This window comes from Chiloscyllium plagiosum, chromosome 31 (assembly GCF_004010195.1).
Source record: "Chiloscyllium plagiosum isolate BGI_BamShark_2017 chromosome 31, ASM401019v2, whole genome shotgun sequence".
Classification (NCBI taxonomy): domain Eukaryota; kingdom Metazoa; phylum Chordata; class Chondrichthyes; order Orectolobiformes; family Hemiscylliidae; genus Chiloscyllium; species Chiloscyllium plagiosum.
In genome coordinates, this window is record NC_057740.1 from 22,393,110 (window position 1) to 22,413,566 (window position 20,457).

A 20,457-nucleotide genomic window follows, 5' to 3' on the forward strand; every position below is an offset into this window, starting at 1 on the left:
TACTCTCAGACTCCCCCATCATGGGGAAAAGCTCCCTAGCTTATCTATGCCTCTCGATTTTATAGACCACTATAAAAATGTTACCCCTCAGTCTCCTGCGCTCCAGAAAAAAAATGGATTAGATTACCTACAGCATGGAAACAGGCCCTTCGGCCCCACCAGTCCACACTGACCCTCCGAACAGAAACCCATCCATACCCATTTCCTTACACTTTACTCCTGACCAATGCACCTAACACTATGGGCAATTTAGTATGGCCAATTCACCTAACCTGCACATCTTTGGATGGCGAGAGGAAACTGGAGCACCCAGAGGAAACAACGCAGACACTGGGAGAATGTGCAAACTCCACACAGTTGGAATCGAACCCGGGTCCCTGGCATTACAAGGGAGCAGCGCTAATCACTGAGCCACTGTGCTGCCCCTAATATCCCAACCTATCCAACCTCTTCCTTATAATTCAAACTTGCTAGCCCATGTAACATCCTAGTAATTTTTTTCTGCACTTTTTCCAGTTTAATAATATTCTTCTATTAATTGAGTGACCAGACTGCATGCAGTTCTCCAAATGTTGCCTCGCCAATGTCTTTTACAGCTGCAACAAGATATCCCATTTCCTATAGTCAATGCTCTGACCAATGAAAGCTAACATGCCAGAGGTCACCACCACCATCCTGTCTACTTATGACTCCATTGTCAAGACGCTACATACTTGTACAGACAATGGTAAGTTTTAGAGTGTTACAAAACAAAAAGATCTAGGGGTACAAGTTCTGCCCTGGTTTACCTTATAAAAATACAACACCTTGCATTTATCTAAATTAAATTCCATTTGCCAATGCTCAGCTCACTGATCAAGATCTCACTGCATTCCCAGTGAACCTTCTTCAATATCCACTATACCACCAATCTTGGGTATCATTCACAAACTTAGTAACCATACCTAAATTCTCATCCAAAATCACAGAACATTACAGTGCAGTACAGGCTCTTCAAAGTTATGTTGACCTAGAAAACCAATCTGAAGCCCATCTATCCTACACTATTCCATTTTCATCCACATTTATCCAATGACCACTTAAATGCCCTTAATGTTGGTGAGTCTACTACTGTTGCAGGCAGTACATTCCACACCCCTACTACTGAGTAAAGAAACTATCATCCCGCAATTTAAAGCTACATCCCTTCGTGCTTGCCATCACCATCCAAAGAAAAAGGCTCTCACTGTTCAACCTAACCCTCTGACTGTCTTATGTCTCCAAGTCATCTCTCAACCTCTAACGAAAATAGCCTCAAGTCCCTCAGCCTTTCCTCATAAGAACTTCCCTCCAATCCAGGCAACATCCAAGTAAATCTCCTCTGCACCCTTTCCAAAGCTTACACATCCTTCCTATAATGCAGTGACCAGAACTGTACACAATATTTCCAAGTGCGGCTGCACCAAAGATTTGTACAGCTGCAACATGACCTTGTGGCTCTGAAACCCAATCCCATGCCAATAAAAGTAATATACCATATGCCTCTTACAACCCTATCAACCTGGGTGGCAACTTTCCGGGATCTACGTACATGAACACAGACCTCTCTGCTCATCTACACTACCAAGAATCTTACTCAGTACTCTATTCCTGTTGGTCCTTCCAAAGTGAATCACCTCACTTTTCCACATTAAACTCCATTTGCCACCTCAACCCAGCTCTGCAGCTTATCCAAGAACCTCTGTAACCTGCAACATCCTTCAGTACTATCCACAACTCCAAAAATCAACCTTCGTGACATCTGCAAATTTATTAATCCATCTTTCTATGCCCACAGGAGGTCATTTTAAAAACTAAAAAATGACAAAAAGCAGTGGCCCCAGAACAGACCCTCGCAGCTTACCACTAGTAACCGAACTGAAATCACAAATAACAACTAACAATGGAGCCAGTGGCACACCGCTGGTCACAGGTCTTCAGTCTGAAAAACAAAAACCACTACCACCATCCTGCCTTCTGCCATCAAGTCAATTTTGTATTCAAAAAGTTAGCTCCCACTGGATCCTAAGACTTAACTTTGCTCAACAATCTGCCATGGAGTACTTCATCAAATGGCCTTACTAAAGTTTTATGTAGACATCATGTTCCACACTGCCGCCCTCTACTTCCTTGGTCACCCCTACAAAGATCAAAATTTGAGAGACACTATTTCCCACACACAAAGCCACGTTGACTATCCCAAATGAGTCCTTATCTCTCCAAAATGCCTGTAGGTCCTGTCTCTCAGTATCTCCTCTAACAACTTACCTACCATGATTATTAGGCTTATCAGTCTAAATCCCAGGCTTTTCCCTGTAGCCTCTTAAAGAAAGACACAACATTAACCACCCTCCAACCTTCAGTCACTTCACCCGTCGAATAATACAAATATCACCTTGAAGCATCCTGCCATTTCCTCCCACAAAGTCCTGGGATACACTTCATCAGATCCTGGGGATTTATCTACCTTAATGCATCAAGACTTCCAGCACCTTCTCTTCTGTACTGTGGATACTCTAAAACATCAATATTTATTTCCCCACGTTCTCTAGCATCTATACCTTTCTCTACAGTAAATACTAACAAGAAAGTCATTTTGGATCTTCCCAATCTCATGGCTCCACACATAGATGACCTGGTTGAACTTTAAGAGGCCCTATTCTCTCCCTAGTTACTCTTCTATTCCTTCAGGTACTTGTCGAATCTCTTTGGAGCTTCCTTTTCTTTATTCACTTGATCCCAGCTACATAGATATGTCATAAGTCTCCTCCTTTTCCAAGGCTTGGGCCTCAATATCTTTAGTCATCCTGGATTCCCTACTGATGCCAGCCTTACCCTTCCCCAAGAGGAAGGTATCACTTTTGAAAGCCTCCCACTTACTAGACTCCCCTTTGCCTACAAACAGCCTCCCCAAACATCAAAACTGGCCTTGTCCCAACTTAAAACTTTAACTCGTGGACTAGATCTATCCTTGTCTATAGCTATTATAAAACTAATGGAATTATGGTGGCTGGTCCCAAAGTGCTCCCCTACTAACACTTCAGCCACTTACCCTGACTTATGTGCCAAGAGGTAAGGTTTTGCCCCTTCTCTAGTCATGCCATCTACATACTGCATGAAAAATTCTTCCTGAACGCAAATTTCTCTCCATCCAAGCCCTTGACACTATGGCAGCCCCAGTTGATGTTAGGCAAGTCAAAATCCCCTTGCATTAGAACCCTATTATTCTTGCAGCTATCTACAATCTCCTTCCATATTTGCTCCTCAATCTCTCGCTGACTATTGGGGTGGGGGCTTATAGTACAATGATATCAAAGTAACCTTTTTTATTTCACACAGTTCTACCCATATAGACTCAGTGAACAAACCCTCAAGAATATATGTCTTTTTTCCAGTACTGCCATGATATTTTCCCTAAATCAAAAACACAACTGCATTCCCCTCCCCCTGCCCCACTTTCTATAGAATCTGTACCCTAGAACATCAAGTTGCCAGTCCCGTCCCTCCCTCAGCCATTTTTCTGTAACAGCTATAAATATTCTAGTCCCATGTTCCCATCCATGCCCAGAGTTCATTTGCCGTATCTGTTAGGCCTCTTGCATTGAAATAAGTTTAATTCGGACTTCCTTTGCTTTGTGCCACGGTCTGCCTACCTTGTCTAGTACTGGTATTACCAACACTGCCTTTACTATTTAACTTGCTCTCATTAACCTCTGTACTGTTTTCAACTTTCACTTTTGTCTCCCTACTGCTTTGGATCCCATTCCCCTGCCAGACTAGTTTAAACGCTGAGGATTTTAGGTTTGTATCTATAATGTTTTGAAAAGAAAAACAAATTACTCTGAAATGTCTCAGGTATAACAGATTGTGGAAGTTGAAAATTGAGTGCCCGTATTTACCACTATTGGAACACTATTTTTCACATCCTGATGTACAACACAAACCAGAGGCTCTCCCCTGTTCACTGTTGCACTGTAGAATGGATACCCTTCAAATGGCCTCAGCATTCTTGTGCTAAATGAACATTGGTGGGGCATTGTATGCTCAGCATTTTCACTAATTAGTTAATATTTTTAAGTTCCCTGGTACAAATTCCAAATCCAGATGCAACCAACCTAAATAAACTGTCCCAACTCAACTCTTGTTAACTGGGAATACTGAAGCTGAGCCTAAGGTGACTGAACAATTCTGTTAAAGCACAATTAGGTGCTGACACTGAAGAGCTACCCTCCAAATGAAGGCATTCAGAAACCAGCTTCTTGAGCAAATAAAATCAACAGGAAAATGGAGAAACACTGATCTTCACACACCCCTCTTCCCTTCCACTGTTTCCCTCCTCCACCAATTCACTCCTCAGCCTATTAATGCAAACTCGAGAAATTGCTTATAAAAGAAAGCACAGCACTAGCTCCACTCAACCTTACACTGCTTCATCAAGTCTGGAACGTGATAGATGTGACTGCTTTAGAACCTGCTAAAGGCAATTGAAGTTCATTTCACAGACTGAGACAACCTAGAAACCAAAACACTAGCTGACAGCAAATAACTTCAGAAATAAATATGTTGACCTGATTGCATGAATCAGCGCGTCACCAGTGGAGCTAAATCCTGCGAATAGCAACTTTGTCAATGCATTTAAGTCTTTAGAGTTTGTTTGCCTATCTAGGCTAGAAATGGTATGTTTTATTTCTGTATTCATACTCAATTGTATTCAAACCATGGACACTTGAAGCATGATATCAAGAGAGCATTAATGTTTAAGAGCTCAGGTATGCTAATCGCCTTGTATCCATTGCACAAACTCAATAGTTGCATTTTACTGACCAAGCCAAAACCAAACTGATAAAAAAAAAGAAGTGTTCCTCCAGTAACTAATCTGTGTTAGGTCTTATTTGGCTGTAATTGGTGTTCCAACTGCTTAAGGTGTTTTAAAAATGTTTTGCTTAAGTTTCCTTTCTGGGTCAGGACTTCAGTGTGGATATACTTCAGGAGAAAAACAAAAGGGCCCTAGGTCCAATCATTTCTGGCTATTTAAGGGAACTTCAGACTATACGCTCAGATAAAACGTGGTATTAAAAGGCGATTGAAGTGTTCAGCATCAATAACAACTCCTCAGTTAATGACCGTTGTTACCTACATGTAGCAAGGCCAGGACATTTACGTTTATACCAGTAAATGGCAAGTACCAATTACACCCCAAAAAATGCAGGCAACCTCATTTCCATATAAAGGAGGAAACCATCTTTCTTCAACACTCAATAGCACTACTGTTGTTAAATCCCAGAAATTCTGCATTGGGTTGGAAGTAGTGGAATACGTCTGTGGGGGAAATGAAGTTACCATTGAACAATACCTTAACTAAACTGGCCACAGAATACCCAGCTCTTGGAGCTACTATACTTGTGAGGAGATAAGTAACTTAGCTCAACTCCCCAAAGCCAATCCACCAACCTACCAACAATACATATTCAAGAGTATAGTGGAAAGCCCTCCCCTTGCCTGAATGAGTGAAGCTCCAATGACATTCAAGTAACTGAACACCATCCAGGACAAAGTTGTTCACTAGATCAGTCTCACATCTGTCACCTTTAACATTGATCCCTTTACCACACATCACATTGGCTTGACCATCTACATGTGTAGCAACTTGCCAAAACTACTTCAACATTACATTGGAGGAAAAGGGCAACCAGGGAACACCAACAACTGCAACATTCCCTTTCAAAACCACACACCGTCCTGACTTGAACCCAGATCACCAGTCACTCTCTGCCACAATCAAAATCCCCTGTAACAGCATCAAGGCTGGATAACTATACAAGCAGGTCCAAGTGATAGCTCATGTGACCACCTTCTCAAAAAGATAGCAAACGTTAGTTTTAGATGAGTTAGGGCATCACTAGAAAATCAAAAAATTCTTAAGTCTCTTTACAGTTGCAGCTTAGCTACAGAAAATTCCTAATCAAGTGTTGACTTTTCTTTGGTTTTGGGATGTATGAAGAGAAAACAAAACCCTAAACTTTGATATTGTTAACAGAAATCCAGAAATGCTTTCACTGTACATTACCAGGTTTTCATTTTTAAGTTGTGCAATTTCTTGCTGCAAACAAACTTCCATTTGCTCCGGTGGTGGCAGCTGTAGAGCCTGAGCAAAGTATCGCTGCTGTTCATTCAACTTCTCTTGAAGGTCTCTCACTTCATCTTGAAAAGTCATTATTTCTTTCAAATGCCGTGCCTGCTGCTCATCCAACTGGTCCATGAGAAGCCTGTAGTGGGAGAGAAAAGGTTTTCAAGTTGGTTTTAAAAAACATTGTAGAGCAAAATGGTTGAATCAACCTTCATTTTCAGGGCAAGAGGAGAGGGTGACAGGAGTAAATAGAAAAACAAAGCAATACAGTAATTCATAAACCAGAACTCCATAAAAGGGTTTAAAGAGTCATATCAGATTTGCACTGTCTTCCTCGCCTGTATTCCTGATGAAGGGCTTTTGCCTGAAACGTCGATTTTACTGCTCCTCGGATGCTGCCTGAACTGCTGTGCTCTTCCAGCACCACTAATCCAGAATCAGATTTCAAACATTAACTGATTCTCCCTCAACAGATGCTGTCTGACCTAGGGTTTATTGAGCACATTGTTTTTCTCTCAGTAGACGCAAATGCTGGATGACAATAGTATAGCGAGAAAAAAAAACTCCCAAATCAAGGAGAAAATTCAAGTCTCAAAAGAGTTTAGCTTAATTACTTTCCAGTCTTATCAACAGTTCCTTAAAACTTATTACGGTGTACATACCAGTGTCTGAGACAAAACAGAACTTCAAAACTACTGAAATTCAAAACAGGACATCATTGCTTGAACATATAATAACTCCATAAATTAAAGGCCATTTTATTAAAACCTAGATATTGGAATCAATTAAAAGTTGTGAAAGCTTCAGGCAGAACACCATGGACCATTACCTCCATCAGCCTGGCCCAAAAACAATGTTAACAGAAGCACGATCACAGGAAGTTCAACAGCGTTGGACACAAGGACAATACAGGAACCACAATGCCCATGTTGCCTGGTCTGGCCTCAAATGCATGATAACCAGCACCTTTGCAAAGAGACTCTCAGCTTTAAATTTCTAGATCAGGAGTTAAATGCAGGATAATAGGCAACATAGTGGTGATTAGCCCAAGGACAGCACTTGCAAGAATACCCAAACCTCATGGAATGTTTTCCTTGGCAGATGTTTACAATAGCCTCCCATTTTCAATGAGCAGTATGACTAATGATTCTGAGATGCCGGTGTTGGACTGGGGTATACAAAGTTAAAAATCACACAACGCCAGGTTATAGTCCAACAGGTTTAATTGGAAGCATGCTAGCTTTCGGAGCGGACCTGATGAAGGAGCGTCGCTCCGAAAGCTAGCCTGCTTCCAATAAAACCTGTTGGACTATAACCTGGTGTTGTGTGATTTTTAACTCAGTATGACTAAGTAAGTGTACTCAGTAGTTTCTTGTGCCTCCCTCATGCATACTTAGGATAAGACAAACCTGGTTCCTGAAGGACTGCTCACTTCTAAAGGAGCTGATGTCCCTCAGGTTTTCAGCTCCTCTCCCAAATATTTGCTGCTCCCAAAACTGGCCATGACTTGGCACCAGAGCATGGGCAAAGCCAGATTACCGCCACTCCAGGTCAAGTGTTGCTCAGCTACCATACCAACCAGTCATCTTCAAAATTGTGAACTTACAGTTTTCAAACTGATGCTCCATTTAGATTAATGAAAAAAAGTGATTAACCCTGACAATTTCACTCCATCGAACAACATCTGCTGGTTGAAGTGTTTGTGTACATTTGAAACCAGCAACAAATCATTGTATTCAGTCACAAAACACAAGGAGACTGTTACAGATGGGAAGAAATGTGGAATAAGACCTCTCCCGTCCCCCTAACCCCTTCTTTTCTCATTGCTCAGCTGACCTCAGCCAGATTTCTTTTGAGAAGCAGGGTTTAACCATTTTGGAGTTCTGTTACTCTTAGAACATGGACAAGTTTGAATCAAAATAAAGAGCAAGTATTTATTTTCACAATGTATTTCCAAAATGTAAAAGAAACACCCATTCCAAATGAGACTTTTTGAAGAGATAACATGCACTTGGAGAAGTAAATCTGAGACAGATCACTTACACAGGTCACTGAAATGATTTAAAACGTTGCAAGTCAGAAGGACTCTACTGACAATGTCAGCTCTGAAGAGTCATCTCAACTCTAAACATTAATTTGCTCTCTCTCCATGAATGCTGCCTGACCCACTGTGATCTCCAGCACTTTGTTTTCGGTACAGTTTCTAGCATCTGCAGTAATTTGCCCTTGAAGGAATCGCTCCTGGCTTACTGAAGGCAAATGGATGTTTCTGGCTTTTCTTTCAAATTGGTTGTTGAATGTCAGTAATGAAGAAATATAATCTTGCAAGTAAAATGAATTGGCTCCTCTTCAACATCTGAGATGATACTCTTTGCAAGGCAGACAGCTTTCCCTTTTGTGATTGAAATCTCTCACTGGAGGTATTGGTCCCAGGCAGCTTGTCCTTGTGCATTTCTCCCTCATGCCAGTTTGTCTCATGATGTCTATTTTAATGTGGCCCATGTTAACATAATGAGGTTGAAGCCAATCATTGGCACACCAAAACGTTTGATATTCCAGCTATTCACTTCCTCAGCTTTGTTTTAATTAAAAAATCTCTTTACAAAGCTGACAGGTTTAGCATAAATCTTTTCCAAAGAAAAATAAGAACAAAGGATAGTCAATGGGCATCTGGGAAGTCTGTTTGCCGTTTAAATGAGTTCCCAGAGATATGTTGCCATGTCAGTCTTAGTCTATGCAGAAACCACAAAACAAGTTATCTGACTGGAGTCCATTGTATGAAGGTACAGAGTCAATATCCTACAGTGCTCTGAAAAGTAAACATACACTTCCCAATAGACATTAAGGACATAATGCAATCACAACTTGTGTCAACTTAAAAAAAAGTTCAAAAACAACTAAAAATGATAGAAGCACAAAAATCAATACTACTCAGGTCAATTTGACTAAACTGAAATATAAAAGGATATTTATTCTATTCAAACTGACATTAAACTCTGTTTACCTGCAAGTTTCTAAATCCTGCAGTATTTAACTGCTAAGTATGTTGATTTGTGCTAAGTATATCGCTGAGCAACCCACACATTTTAGACATGTTCATCTATCCCATTCTGGTTATAGCAAGTTGAAATGAGAAAACTCAAATTTATAGGGAGCACTTGCTCACTCAATTGCATAAAATGATGATGAAAAGGCTAAAGTCAGGTCAGTATCATAAACCAGCTGTTCTGACATAACCATTTAGATGTTATCATTTTAGAATTCAGCTTAGATTTTTCTGATGCTAAAGGCTGGAAATATTGTAAAGTGATGCTTTCCGGGTAAGGAGTTAATCATTCTAACTCTTTAAAAACATCACAAAGTTTACATGAGAGTTCCTGATATTCTATTGCAAAAAACTTTACCAGAAGACTAAGTACATGTGAAAACAGCTTAACCTTAAATGATGATTCAAAATACAAGTTTTGCTTTATTTTCCCCATTTAGCCATCTTTTATAATGCAAGCAAGACAGTGAATTCTACAGTATGTGGGGAATGGTAGCCAGTTCCACTCAAAATGACAAGTAACACTGGTTGGGAATGAAAATAGTTTTAGATTTTGATCACCTACAGTAACTCTGCACCTTCTCTGCAGCAGTAACATTTTATCAAAGTGCATCAGGTAACAGAACAAAGTACGGAATACAGTCTACCCATAGAGTATGCAAAACAACACTGTTTACTGTATACCAGTACACGTGACAATGCTAAATCAAATCAAACAATAAGGGAAAAGGAACCTTCATCCCCTCAATTTAGAGTGAAACTGAAACCCAGGTTCCAAATTTTTAGAAAAAGGACATTCAAGGCCTCTGCTTTGCCTGATGGAGAGGTACCAATGAATGGATGGAATCTGCTTTACTGATGTCTCCATTCCTCCCTGTTCTCTACCAGAGAGAGAGTGTTTTTAAAAAAAAGTTACTTTATTTGGAAACATTGTAATCCATTTGATATGGAGGAGAGGTGAATGAGCCATACAAAGCAACACCGACAGCTGGAGAAAGTAACTGGTAAGCAAGAACAAGGTTTGGTTAAAAAAAATGCTAAAAAAAAGAAACATAATTCCTGAAAGTAAAACTGCGGAGTTCTTCCGAGAAACAAATAGGATTGTTAAATCACAATGGGGACAAGAACTCTGCTGAGAGGAACAAAACAGATTTACGGCATTCAGAGCAGATGGTGCTGGCAGTAGTGAATCTTACACCAAACATCAACAAGACACATGGTAATGGAAACTCCAGCAGATTACCAAACTGCAAACACAGCAGTTAAATATGGAAATCAGCTCACAAATCACAGCAGAAATGCAAAGTATTACTTATAACATACGGTGACTACGATGTTACTGCATATTTGTAAGTTTAATTAAACTGTTCGTGTCATTTGCTGCACTCAGATGCCAAACTCATCCAAAGCAACTTGTATTTTTGAAATAATTAGTGCATCTGTTCAGACAAGAAAAAATTATAAATCTCACAAATATAGGGGACACATTGCTGATCATTACTGGATTTTGGGTGAGGAGAAGAGACCAAGAGCCTAAATCCAAACTATTTGTGGTCTCTGCTAAAAGAATGTCAATCCCTCATGAAATTCAATCTCAGTTTAGGAGAATTACCCACCTTGTAAAACTTTTCTTTCATACTCTGTAAAACACTCCCTATTTAAGAGAAGATTCCTAGCATCCAACACTTGCTTTAGCACACCCCTAGATTTTAAGGCTGCAATCTTCAGAAATATATTGTACACAACTTCTTAGTCAGAGACCTGCATGATTAGACATGTTGACACTAATCTAAATCCACTTGCTTAACAACACCCCTAACTTCCTTAGTCTTTTGGTGGTAGAAGACAAACCATGAAGATGAATATTATTCAAAGAATGAAACAAATCTTAAGATAATGGTGAACATTGACCAATTTCTACCATTTTTCAATTTCTACCACTTAATTACTAAAAGGCCTTCCTGGACCTTTCTAAAAAAAAAAGGACAACACTGGCTTAAAGTGATCACTGTAACCACCTGACCAGATTGCAGCAAGTCCAGGGGACCTATTTGGAATAAATTAAACCTGTCTGCACTGAGATTTCCATGTTAGCTAAAGACTGAAATCAGCGAAAAAAAAAGTCGTGACTAGGACGAAGTCAGCCAGGTGGATCTCAGAATAAGAAGTGGCAAAGATTCTGTACAGAGAGCTGGCTCTGTGGTATTTGTGTCAGTGTCATGTACTATGCATGTGTAAATAAAGGACGACATGGTGACTGGATACTATTGGATATCAATTCACACCTGTTTGAGTCATAATGATGAGTTACTAACGGACAAAGAGCTACAACTGTCAATTTGGAAGGACAATGAAGCAGACTTGGGAATTCATAAATGGACATACATCAACAGCTGCTTTGAGTAGAAAGGGAAGAATAATAAACATCATAGCAGCAATGCACCAGCCTTTCCACTTATCTTAATTTCGGGAATCAGAGTCCAATGCATAAGCAAATTGAAGAACAACCAGTGGGAACTCAAAGTTATCTGCAAAGCTTATCACATCTGAAGAAATAATGAGTATTAAACAGATGGAGCTCAGGTCATATTCACAACCAAGGTTCCAAGAACTTTAAATTAGAAATTTCTCTAATGGTCATTCTAAGTATTAGGCACTCTAATTTTACTATTTCAGTTTATGGATGATGTTGTATTTCTGGGCCCAGTACAGAATAAAATTCCTCTTCCTTTCATCCAAATAAACCTCATCATTGGGCTCTTTCATTGTAATCTGGTAAAATTCATCCTAATTGAAGTGTGATAGCTGTGTGCTATAAAAGATAATATTTATTGTAACTAGCCAAAAGGGGGATAGAGAGTCAATCCCAGCCCCTCCCATTGGGCATAACACTAGGTTAAAGCAGAAAATATTAAAAAGCAGCATATCTTGATCATCTACACAGAGACTGAAGATTTTCTTTGGAATGTCAAAATAAAAGGATATTGTATTCAATTTTGGGCACATATTTTATGAAGGATATATTTTCTGGAAGGCATTGCAGAGGCACTAGAATCATACGGATAAGTTACAACAGGTTATGTGGAGTAGTCTCATTCTCTTAAGTTCATTCGGAGATGTAGGGATCTCCTACTGGGCCAGCATTTAGTGTCTATTCCTAACCACCCATTCAGAAGGTTCTGATGAGCTGCCACCTTGAACCACAGCAGTCCAATTGGTTAGGTACCCCCCACAATGCTTTTGAGAGAGGGATTTTCAGGTTTTGACCCAATTACACTTAAGGAGCAGAAAAATATTTACAAGTCAGGATAATGAGGGGCTTGGAGAACCTATAGTTCGTGTTTCATAGAAAATAGAATAGTTCAGCACAATACAGGCCCTTTGGCCCATGATGTTGTGTCAAGAATTCTTAATCTTAAGATCAACCTAACCTACACCCCCTTTAAATTTGCTGCCATTCACGTGCTTATCCAGCAGTCGCTTAAATGTCCCTAATGTCTCTGACTCTACTATCACCGCCGACAGTGCATCCCATACACACACCACTCCCTGATTAAAGTACCTAGTTCTGACATCTCCCCTATACCTCCCTCCAATCACCTTAAAATTATGACCCATCATGACAGCCATTTCTACCCAGGGGAAAAAAATAAAGTCTCTGGCTATCTACTCTATGCTTCTCATTGCCTTGTCCACCTCTAACAAGTCACCACTCTTCCTTCTCTCTAGAGTGAAAAGCCTGAGCTCACTCAACCGCTCTTCATAAGACAGGCCCTTCAATCCAGGCAGAATCCAGGTAAATCTCCTCTGAACCCTCTCTAAAGCATCTACATTCTTCCTATAACAAGGGACCTGAACTGGGCGCAATAGCCCAAGCGCAATCTAATCAGGGTTTTATGGAACTACAGCAAAATCTCACGGCCCTTAAACTCAACCCTCTTGTTAAATGAAAGCTGAAACACCATATACAACCCTATCAACTTGGGGTGGCAACTTTGAAGGAAATATGGACATGGACCCCAAGATTCTGCTGTTCCTCCACATTGCCAAGAATCCTGTCTTTAACCCTGTATTTAACCCTGTATTCAGCATTCAAATTTGACCTACCAAAATGAATCACTTCGCATTCATCCAGGTTGAACTTCATCTGCCACTTCTCAGCCCAGCTCTGCATCCTGTCAATGCCCTCAACACAATGGACCTTTGTTATTGGCAAACTTACTAACTCACCCTTCCACGTCTTTATAAAAACTACAGAAGAGTAGAGGCCCAAGAACAGATCCCTGCAGGACACCACTGGTCACTGACCTCCAGGCAGAATACTTTCCACTACCATTCACTGTTTTCATTCAGCCAGCCAATTGTGTCCAGACAGCTAAAACTTCCCTGTATCCCATACCTCTAACTTTCTGAATAAGCCCATCATGGGGAACCTTATCAAATGCCATACTGAGATCCATATATACCACACCCACTGCACAACATTAGTTGATTTGTCGCGTCACATCCTCAAAGAACCGAATGTTGGCCTTGCTGCAATTGGACATGGATTTCTTTAGTTTTGGAGTCATGAGTGGTGAATACTGGGCATGAGCAAATACCCCCACTTCTGATCTTATGTTGGAGGGAATACCTCTGATGAAGCAGAAGAGGTTTGGGCCCAGCACACTACAGTGGTGATACCAGACCTCCAACATCTCTCTCATTCCGTACCCTCCCTACCAATTCCCATTGATTGGAAATCTGCAAAGGGCCCTCTATGCCACACTGTCAAAATGCAGCCTAATGTCAAAGGCAGTCACTTTCACCTCTAGAATTCTGCTCTTCTAAACTAGATTTTAAAAAAGGTTCTGAAGTGAAGGGTTGAGTGGTTTTGGCAGATCCCAAATGGAGTATTAGTGAGCAGGTTATTGTTAAACAAGGTGACACCCAATTGAACTATTCATGACACCTTCCATCATTTTACCAATGTTTTAAGTCCAGTTGGATTTGTCTGACTTTTTGTGTAGGATGTGTCTGGAAAAGTGTTCTACATTGGATGGATACCAATGGAATAGCTTTGTTAGGGATACAGCTAGCTCTGGAGCACAAATCCTCAGTACTGTTGCAGGAATATCATCAGGATCCATAGACTCTACAGTACCCACAGCCTCCAGCTGTTTCTGGTTATCACTGTAAACCAAATTGGCTGTACACTCATCTATGATGCCGCTGACCTTTGAAGGAGGCAGAGATGGATCATCCTCTTGACATTTCTGGCTGAGCATGATGGCTAATACTTCAACTCTACCTTTTGCATTAACCTGCTGTGGAGCCCATCATTGAGGATATTTGTGGAAACTTCTCCAGTGTTCAATTGTCCACAATTAGTCACAACCGGAGAGGAAGCAGGACTGCAAAGCTTAGATCTGATCCATCGATGGTGGAATTGCTTAACTTTGTCTATCACTTATCTTTTGGCAGTCAGTGCTTTAGCTTCACCAGATTGACACTTTATTCTTAGTTATGTTTGGTGCTGTTCTTGCATTTATACCCTACCCTTCATGACACATCAGTCCTCTACAGCCAGTGAAGTATTTTTGAAATCTAGTCTTTGATTTACATCAATGTAACATTCAATTTGCACATAATAGGCTCCCATAGAATGCAATAAGGAAACAATCAGTTTTGAATTGGTTTTTGAAGTGATTAGTGGATAAATACTGGCTAGAACACAATTCTTTTCTCTTCAAATAGTGTCATGGAATCTTACATTCAACTGAGGGAGTGGTCGGACTTAGCTTAAATGCCTCATTCAAAAGGGTAGTGTGTTGAACAGTGGAGCCTGTCACTTAACTCTGGCTTTAACATTTGCTGTCTAGTTATTTAGTATTAAACTTTAGGAGAAAAGCACTACATAAACTCACACCTCCAAAGACAATTTCATTTGGCAGCTAAATAAAAGGAAGCAACTGAATCCTTAGTTAATGCCCACCTGACTTTAACATAACGGAAAACCTATTACACAACAGCATTCCTTAATGCCACACTACAGAGGCAGGTTCGATATGCACAGATCCTTGGGAATCAGTGACAGTGCATGGAAATAGGCCCTTTGGGCCAAACTGGCCCATGCTGACTGGAGGTGCCCACTCAGCATTGCCTGCATTTGGTCCATATCCCTCTAAACCCAGTGGAACGTGAATTCACAGATTTCGGATTCAGAAGCAAAAATGCTACAACTGAACCACAGCTGAAGGAGTTCAAACACAGGACTACACGAAGATCCCAGCAATTAGAAACTGGTAGCTTGGTAACTGGGAAGGAGTCTTTGGGCACAGTTTTCATTGAGCTCTCAACGCAAATAAATGCGCAATGCTCAGCCCTAAAATTAGTGGCTTATGAAAGATTGCAACAGCAGTAACATTCTTGAACACCACTGGAATTCTAATATATTGATGTAATTTGCAAGTGACAAAGAGAAACATTCAAACTAAATCAATCAATACTTTGTACATTTTGACCACTTGATAATACAAACAGGAATAATTCACTTATAAATTTGACGGAACAGCTCAGTTTAGCCAATGCAACAAGGCAGCATGCAAGATACAGGGGCACAATTTCTGGCAAGCTGACATTCCTGACCCTCAACTTTGGACTGTTCTTGGTTTCCTTACATATCCGCAAAAAGAAAATGCTCCCTCACTTTTCAACTTTAAAAAGGGTCTAACACGCAAAATGTTAACCCCATGTTTACTCTTCAAATGGGCCAAACTGTGCTTCTGCACTATTATTTGCTTTACTTTTATAAAATTCACATTTCCTGCATTCACATCATAGACATGATTCACACCCTCAAGTTCAACACCTTTCCGAGAACCCAAAGTTTTATTTTTTAAAAGTTATTGATTTCTTGAGACTTGATTTCTCAATTTGATGGACTCTATTTGGTTAACTGCTCATTGCACTCTGCTTTCCAGGCAAAGTGATTCAGCAATATATTTACACCCGATGCCAGCAACTGCAAATTAGCAGGGAGAGAAAGAAAACAAATCTAGAGTATATTGTTCCCTCGGTAACCCAAAAAGCAGAGTTCATCGGCAGTGTGTATACAATTTGCATTTAAAATGTTTTGCACTGGATGATGAAGCCAAGATAGTCACGTCTGAAAGATTACTTCAGGATATTTGTTGAATTTAATTTAAAAGAAGAGACTATACTTTTTAATGTACTACTAATGCTGAATTAAAATAAACCAGCTACAAATGCACCAGTTCCCCAGTTTATCTAAAAAAGGTTTAGAAGGCCAAGTGATTACCGAACTTCATAGAATCCCCACAGTGCAGAAGCAGGCCATTCAGCCCATTGAGCTCACACTGACTCTCCCTACCATTGTGAGCATGCATTTCCAATGGCTGATCCACCTACTGGAGGGGGAAAAAAAAAAAAAAAGAGGGATTCTTACATCACTCCTGTTTCAATTGCACATCACGAAAGCTGTACAGTACTCTGTTCTGGTTTCTTTCACATGCAGAAACAGCTTCCTTCTATCTACACCAGCCAGCCCATTCAATTTTGAAAATTTCAAGTCAGATCTCAGCCACCTTCTCTCCAGAGTGAAAATAAAAAAAAAATAAGAGTCCTAGCTTCTTCAATTTCTGCACAGCTGAAGTTTGTTATTCCAGTAAACTGCTTCTGCAGTCACTCCAACATATTTGGATTTTTTTTATCTATGATGTGGCACACACAACTGTACACAATACTCCAACTAAGGTCTAGCAAGAGTCTCAAGTTCAATATCATCTCCTTGCTCTTAAACTGTCATAATAATAAAGCCAAGAACACGGCTTTATTTATTGCATCTTTCCACCTGCCCTGCCACCTTCAATGTTCTATGCACGTACACCTTTAGGTGTCTCTGCTCCCTCATCTCCCGTGGAATTGTACCCCTTCCTTTTTGCCTTTCAGTGTTCTTTGGACCAAAATATACCACTGCACACCTCAATACTGTAGACAGATAGGTGATTGTTCATCCAAACTACATCCTCCTAAAATTAGCACCTGGCTAATATTGCTGCAATAGCCATATGTGACTAAGTTAGATATTTCCATTGTGGAAAACGGTCTTAAGCTATCGGAAACTGGGATTGTCCCAGTGAGGGGTCTTGCTGAATTCAAAATCAATACAAGACTTCCTTTGCCTAATGTTCTTCACATCCAATATGGACACCTTGCCAATTTCCCTCCCTCCAACCTGGTTGGATTACTCCTCAACACATGCCAAATCTTCAATGTGTTCCATACTGTCCCCTATTTGCTCATTAACCCCGATCTTCCCATTTCCCCATCCTTCTTTTAGCTTCAGACATTCAGCCTATTATACACCTCCTTGTTGTGGATAACAGATGCTGTTTTTACAGAATTTAGATCTACCAAGACTTTCCTGAAGCAGGAAGTGCAGAGATTTAACTGCATTTAAAGGATTCTGATAGTTTATATTTTTATAATTACTCTCCGCTAGGAGCAAGACAAGTAACCAAGGCCATGTTTGAGAGAATTGAAAGAAAGGGAAGGTGATGATAACAACATCTTTCTTCCCAACTTGCACTGGAACAAGAGCATGGGACCATGAGATACAGGAGATGAATTAGGCTAATCCACTATTTAATCATGGCTGGTATGTTTGAGCTCCATTCTCCTGCCTAATACTAATAACCCTTGATCCCCTTAAGAACCTATCAATATGTCTTAAAGACACCCAATAATTGGGGTTGCACAGCTTTCTGCTGCAATGAGTTTTATAGATTAGCCATCACCTGCCTGAAGAAATTCCTCCTCACCTCCGTTCTAAAGGGTGATCATTTCAGAGACTGGGCATTCAGGTGCTAGTCTCTCCTACTAGCAGAAGCACCTCTCCACATCCACACTATCCAGGCCTCTCAGTATTCTGAATGTTTCAATCTCAGTACAAGACTTCCTTTACCGAAAAGGTTTTCACATTCAATATGGACACCTTTCCAGTTTTCCACCCACCTCTACCCTCGAGTCAAGAATCCTCAACCGCTCCTCATACAAGTCCTTCATCCCTGGCATCATTCTCAACTCTCTCCTGGACCCCCTCCTCAGCCAAAATATCCTTCCTTAGATACAGAGCTAAAACTGCTCAATACTTCAACTATGGTCTGACCAAAGACTTATACAGCCTCAACAGTATATCCCTGCTCCTGTATTCTAGCCCTCTCAAAAGGAAAGAGAGCACTGTATTTACCTTCCTAATTGTCAATTGAACCTGTATGTTAACCTTAAGAATCCTGGACTAGGACTCCCAAATCCCTTTGCACTTCAGATATCTGAAGCCTTTCCTACCAAAGTACATTTCCTCACTTTCCCACATTGTATCCCCTTTGTCACTGCTTTTCCCACTCTCCCAGCCTGTCCATGTCCTCCTTGCTTCCTCAACATATATGCCTCCTCCAACTATCTTTCACATCTACAAACTTAGCAACAATGCCCTCCGTTCCTTCATCCAGAACATTAATGTGCAACGTGAATAATTGTGGTACCAACACGGACCGTTGCGGAATTTCATTACTCACCAGCTGCCATCCTAAAAAAGACCCTCTTATTCCCACTCTGCGCCATTATCTTGCCCCTAATATCATAGATTCTTAGCTTTAACAGCCTCCTGAGGGTAGCCTTGTTAGAGACACTCTGGAAATCCAAATCAATCATGTCCACTGCCTCTCCTTGGTCTAACTTACTCATTACCTCCTCATAAGAACTCTAACAGATCTGTCAGCTAACATGATCTGGAATACTAAAAACAGTTCTGGAGTGTCATCTAGATGCAAAATGTTAGCTTGCTCTCTCTCTCTCCATGGATGCGGTCTGATCCACTGATCTCCAGCATGTGTCGTTATCAGTACAGATCCCAGCATCTGCAGTAATTTGTTTCTATGATCTGGAATAGATTGCTGTAAAAGACAGTGGTAGCAGATTCAGTTATAAAAAAAGTTGAGAAAATTCACTGTATACATATCAAGGAAAGCTATGATGAAAAAGGCAGCAATGGGGCGCCACTCATTGGCAAGTCAGTGACATACACAAATGCACAAAAGGGGTAAATAAATAGACAGGTTAAATTGCCTTAGTTTCAAATGGCAGATAACAACTTGGCTATTCCTACTGGAAGCAAGAGGAGATTGGTAAGCAAAAGACATTACAATTTTTGTTCTTGATTCCAGTTGGAAATCTGCTTTTGCTGCAAGCAAACTTCCATTCACTCACCTATTGGCCACACGAACAGCATCATAAGCACATCGGAGATCTTCCTCAGACATCTTATGTCCATCTTTAGGTAACCCAAAGACATCTGCCATAGTAGCCTGTGAACAGAATGACAGAATACATAAGATATTTAAACTTGAAGATTTCAAACTTTGCCTGGTAAGAGAATATTTGAGCAAGAAATATGCATGCAATAACAGATTTATCTTGCTTTCATCTTCAGAATGATCTCATTTCTACCTTGGTATCTGTACTTTAGCTAATGACCATTATGTTTTACTCAAAAACATTTAAGAATAGCTGTCTAACAAATTAACCTCAAATTTTGATTAGGATTAAGCTTTCATGTTAAGTTTCAAACTTGAACATTTAAAAAGATAACCAGCGTTAAATGAACAATATATGTTTGCAGCACATGGACCATTCTTCGGAGTTGCTTGGCACAGTTATGACAACATGCATCAGTTTCATATCTCCAGTCCTGAACTTGTAGATCTTTGAAAGATGAGGAGCTGCCAAACAATAGCCACTTCCTCAGAAAAAGCACATTTGAAGATTCAAATGTACAAAAAAAAAATCAGGAAAATTAATATATTGCGTAGAAATTCATTAAGTTGGATTTGGAATCACATGGGAAATTAGCAAAACAAATCTGCATGCAATGTTCAAGTCTAAACCTGTTGGCCCATCAGCATCTTTGCTTTAAACTCTATGGCATTAACAGGCTGCAAAACCCCAGTGCCCTTCAAAATATTAGTGTTACAGCACAAGAGACCTATATGTATCAGAACAAGGCAAACATTGAATTGACAGTCTAAGTTACACTGCGTTGGAGCTCTACGCTATGCATTTCCTCTACAAAAGTTCAGTTTAAGCTATCCACAGGTGATGGTTATGAGGGAGCTGTGATCAAAAGGAAAAAAAAAGAAACAGCAGAGACTTAAAACATTAACTCAATAGAAGGACACCAAATAGCCTACTTGGCAGCAAAAACCTT

The 20,457-nt window shown here is 40.2% G+C and overlaps 1 protein-coding gene across 1 annotated transcript in view; it reads right to left on the reverse strand.

Moving 5' to 3' along the window:
• Positions 1–20,457, reverse strand: part of LOC122565046 (unconventional myosin-Vb-like) — a 179,232-nt gene that overhangs the window by 25,798 nt on the left and 132,977 nt on the right. The window contains exons 27-28 of the mRNA XM_043720677.1: positions 19,461–19,558; positions 6,086–6,284 (exon numbers count right to left, since the gene is read on the reverse strand). Coding sequence (XP_043576612.1) covers positions 6,086–6,284; positions 19,461–19,558 — 297 coding nt within the window. The remainder of the gene's footprint in view (positions 1–6,085; positions 6,285–19,460; positions 19,559–20,457) is intronic.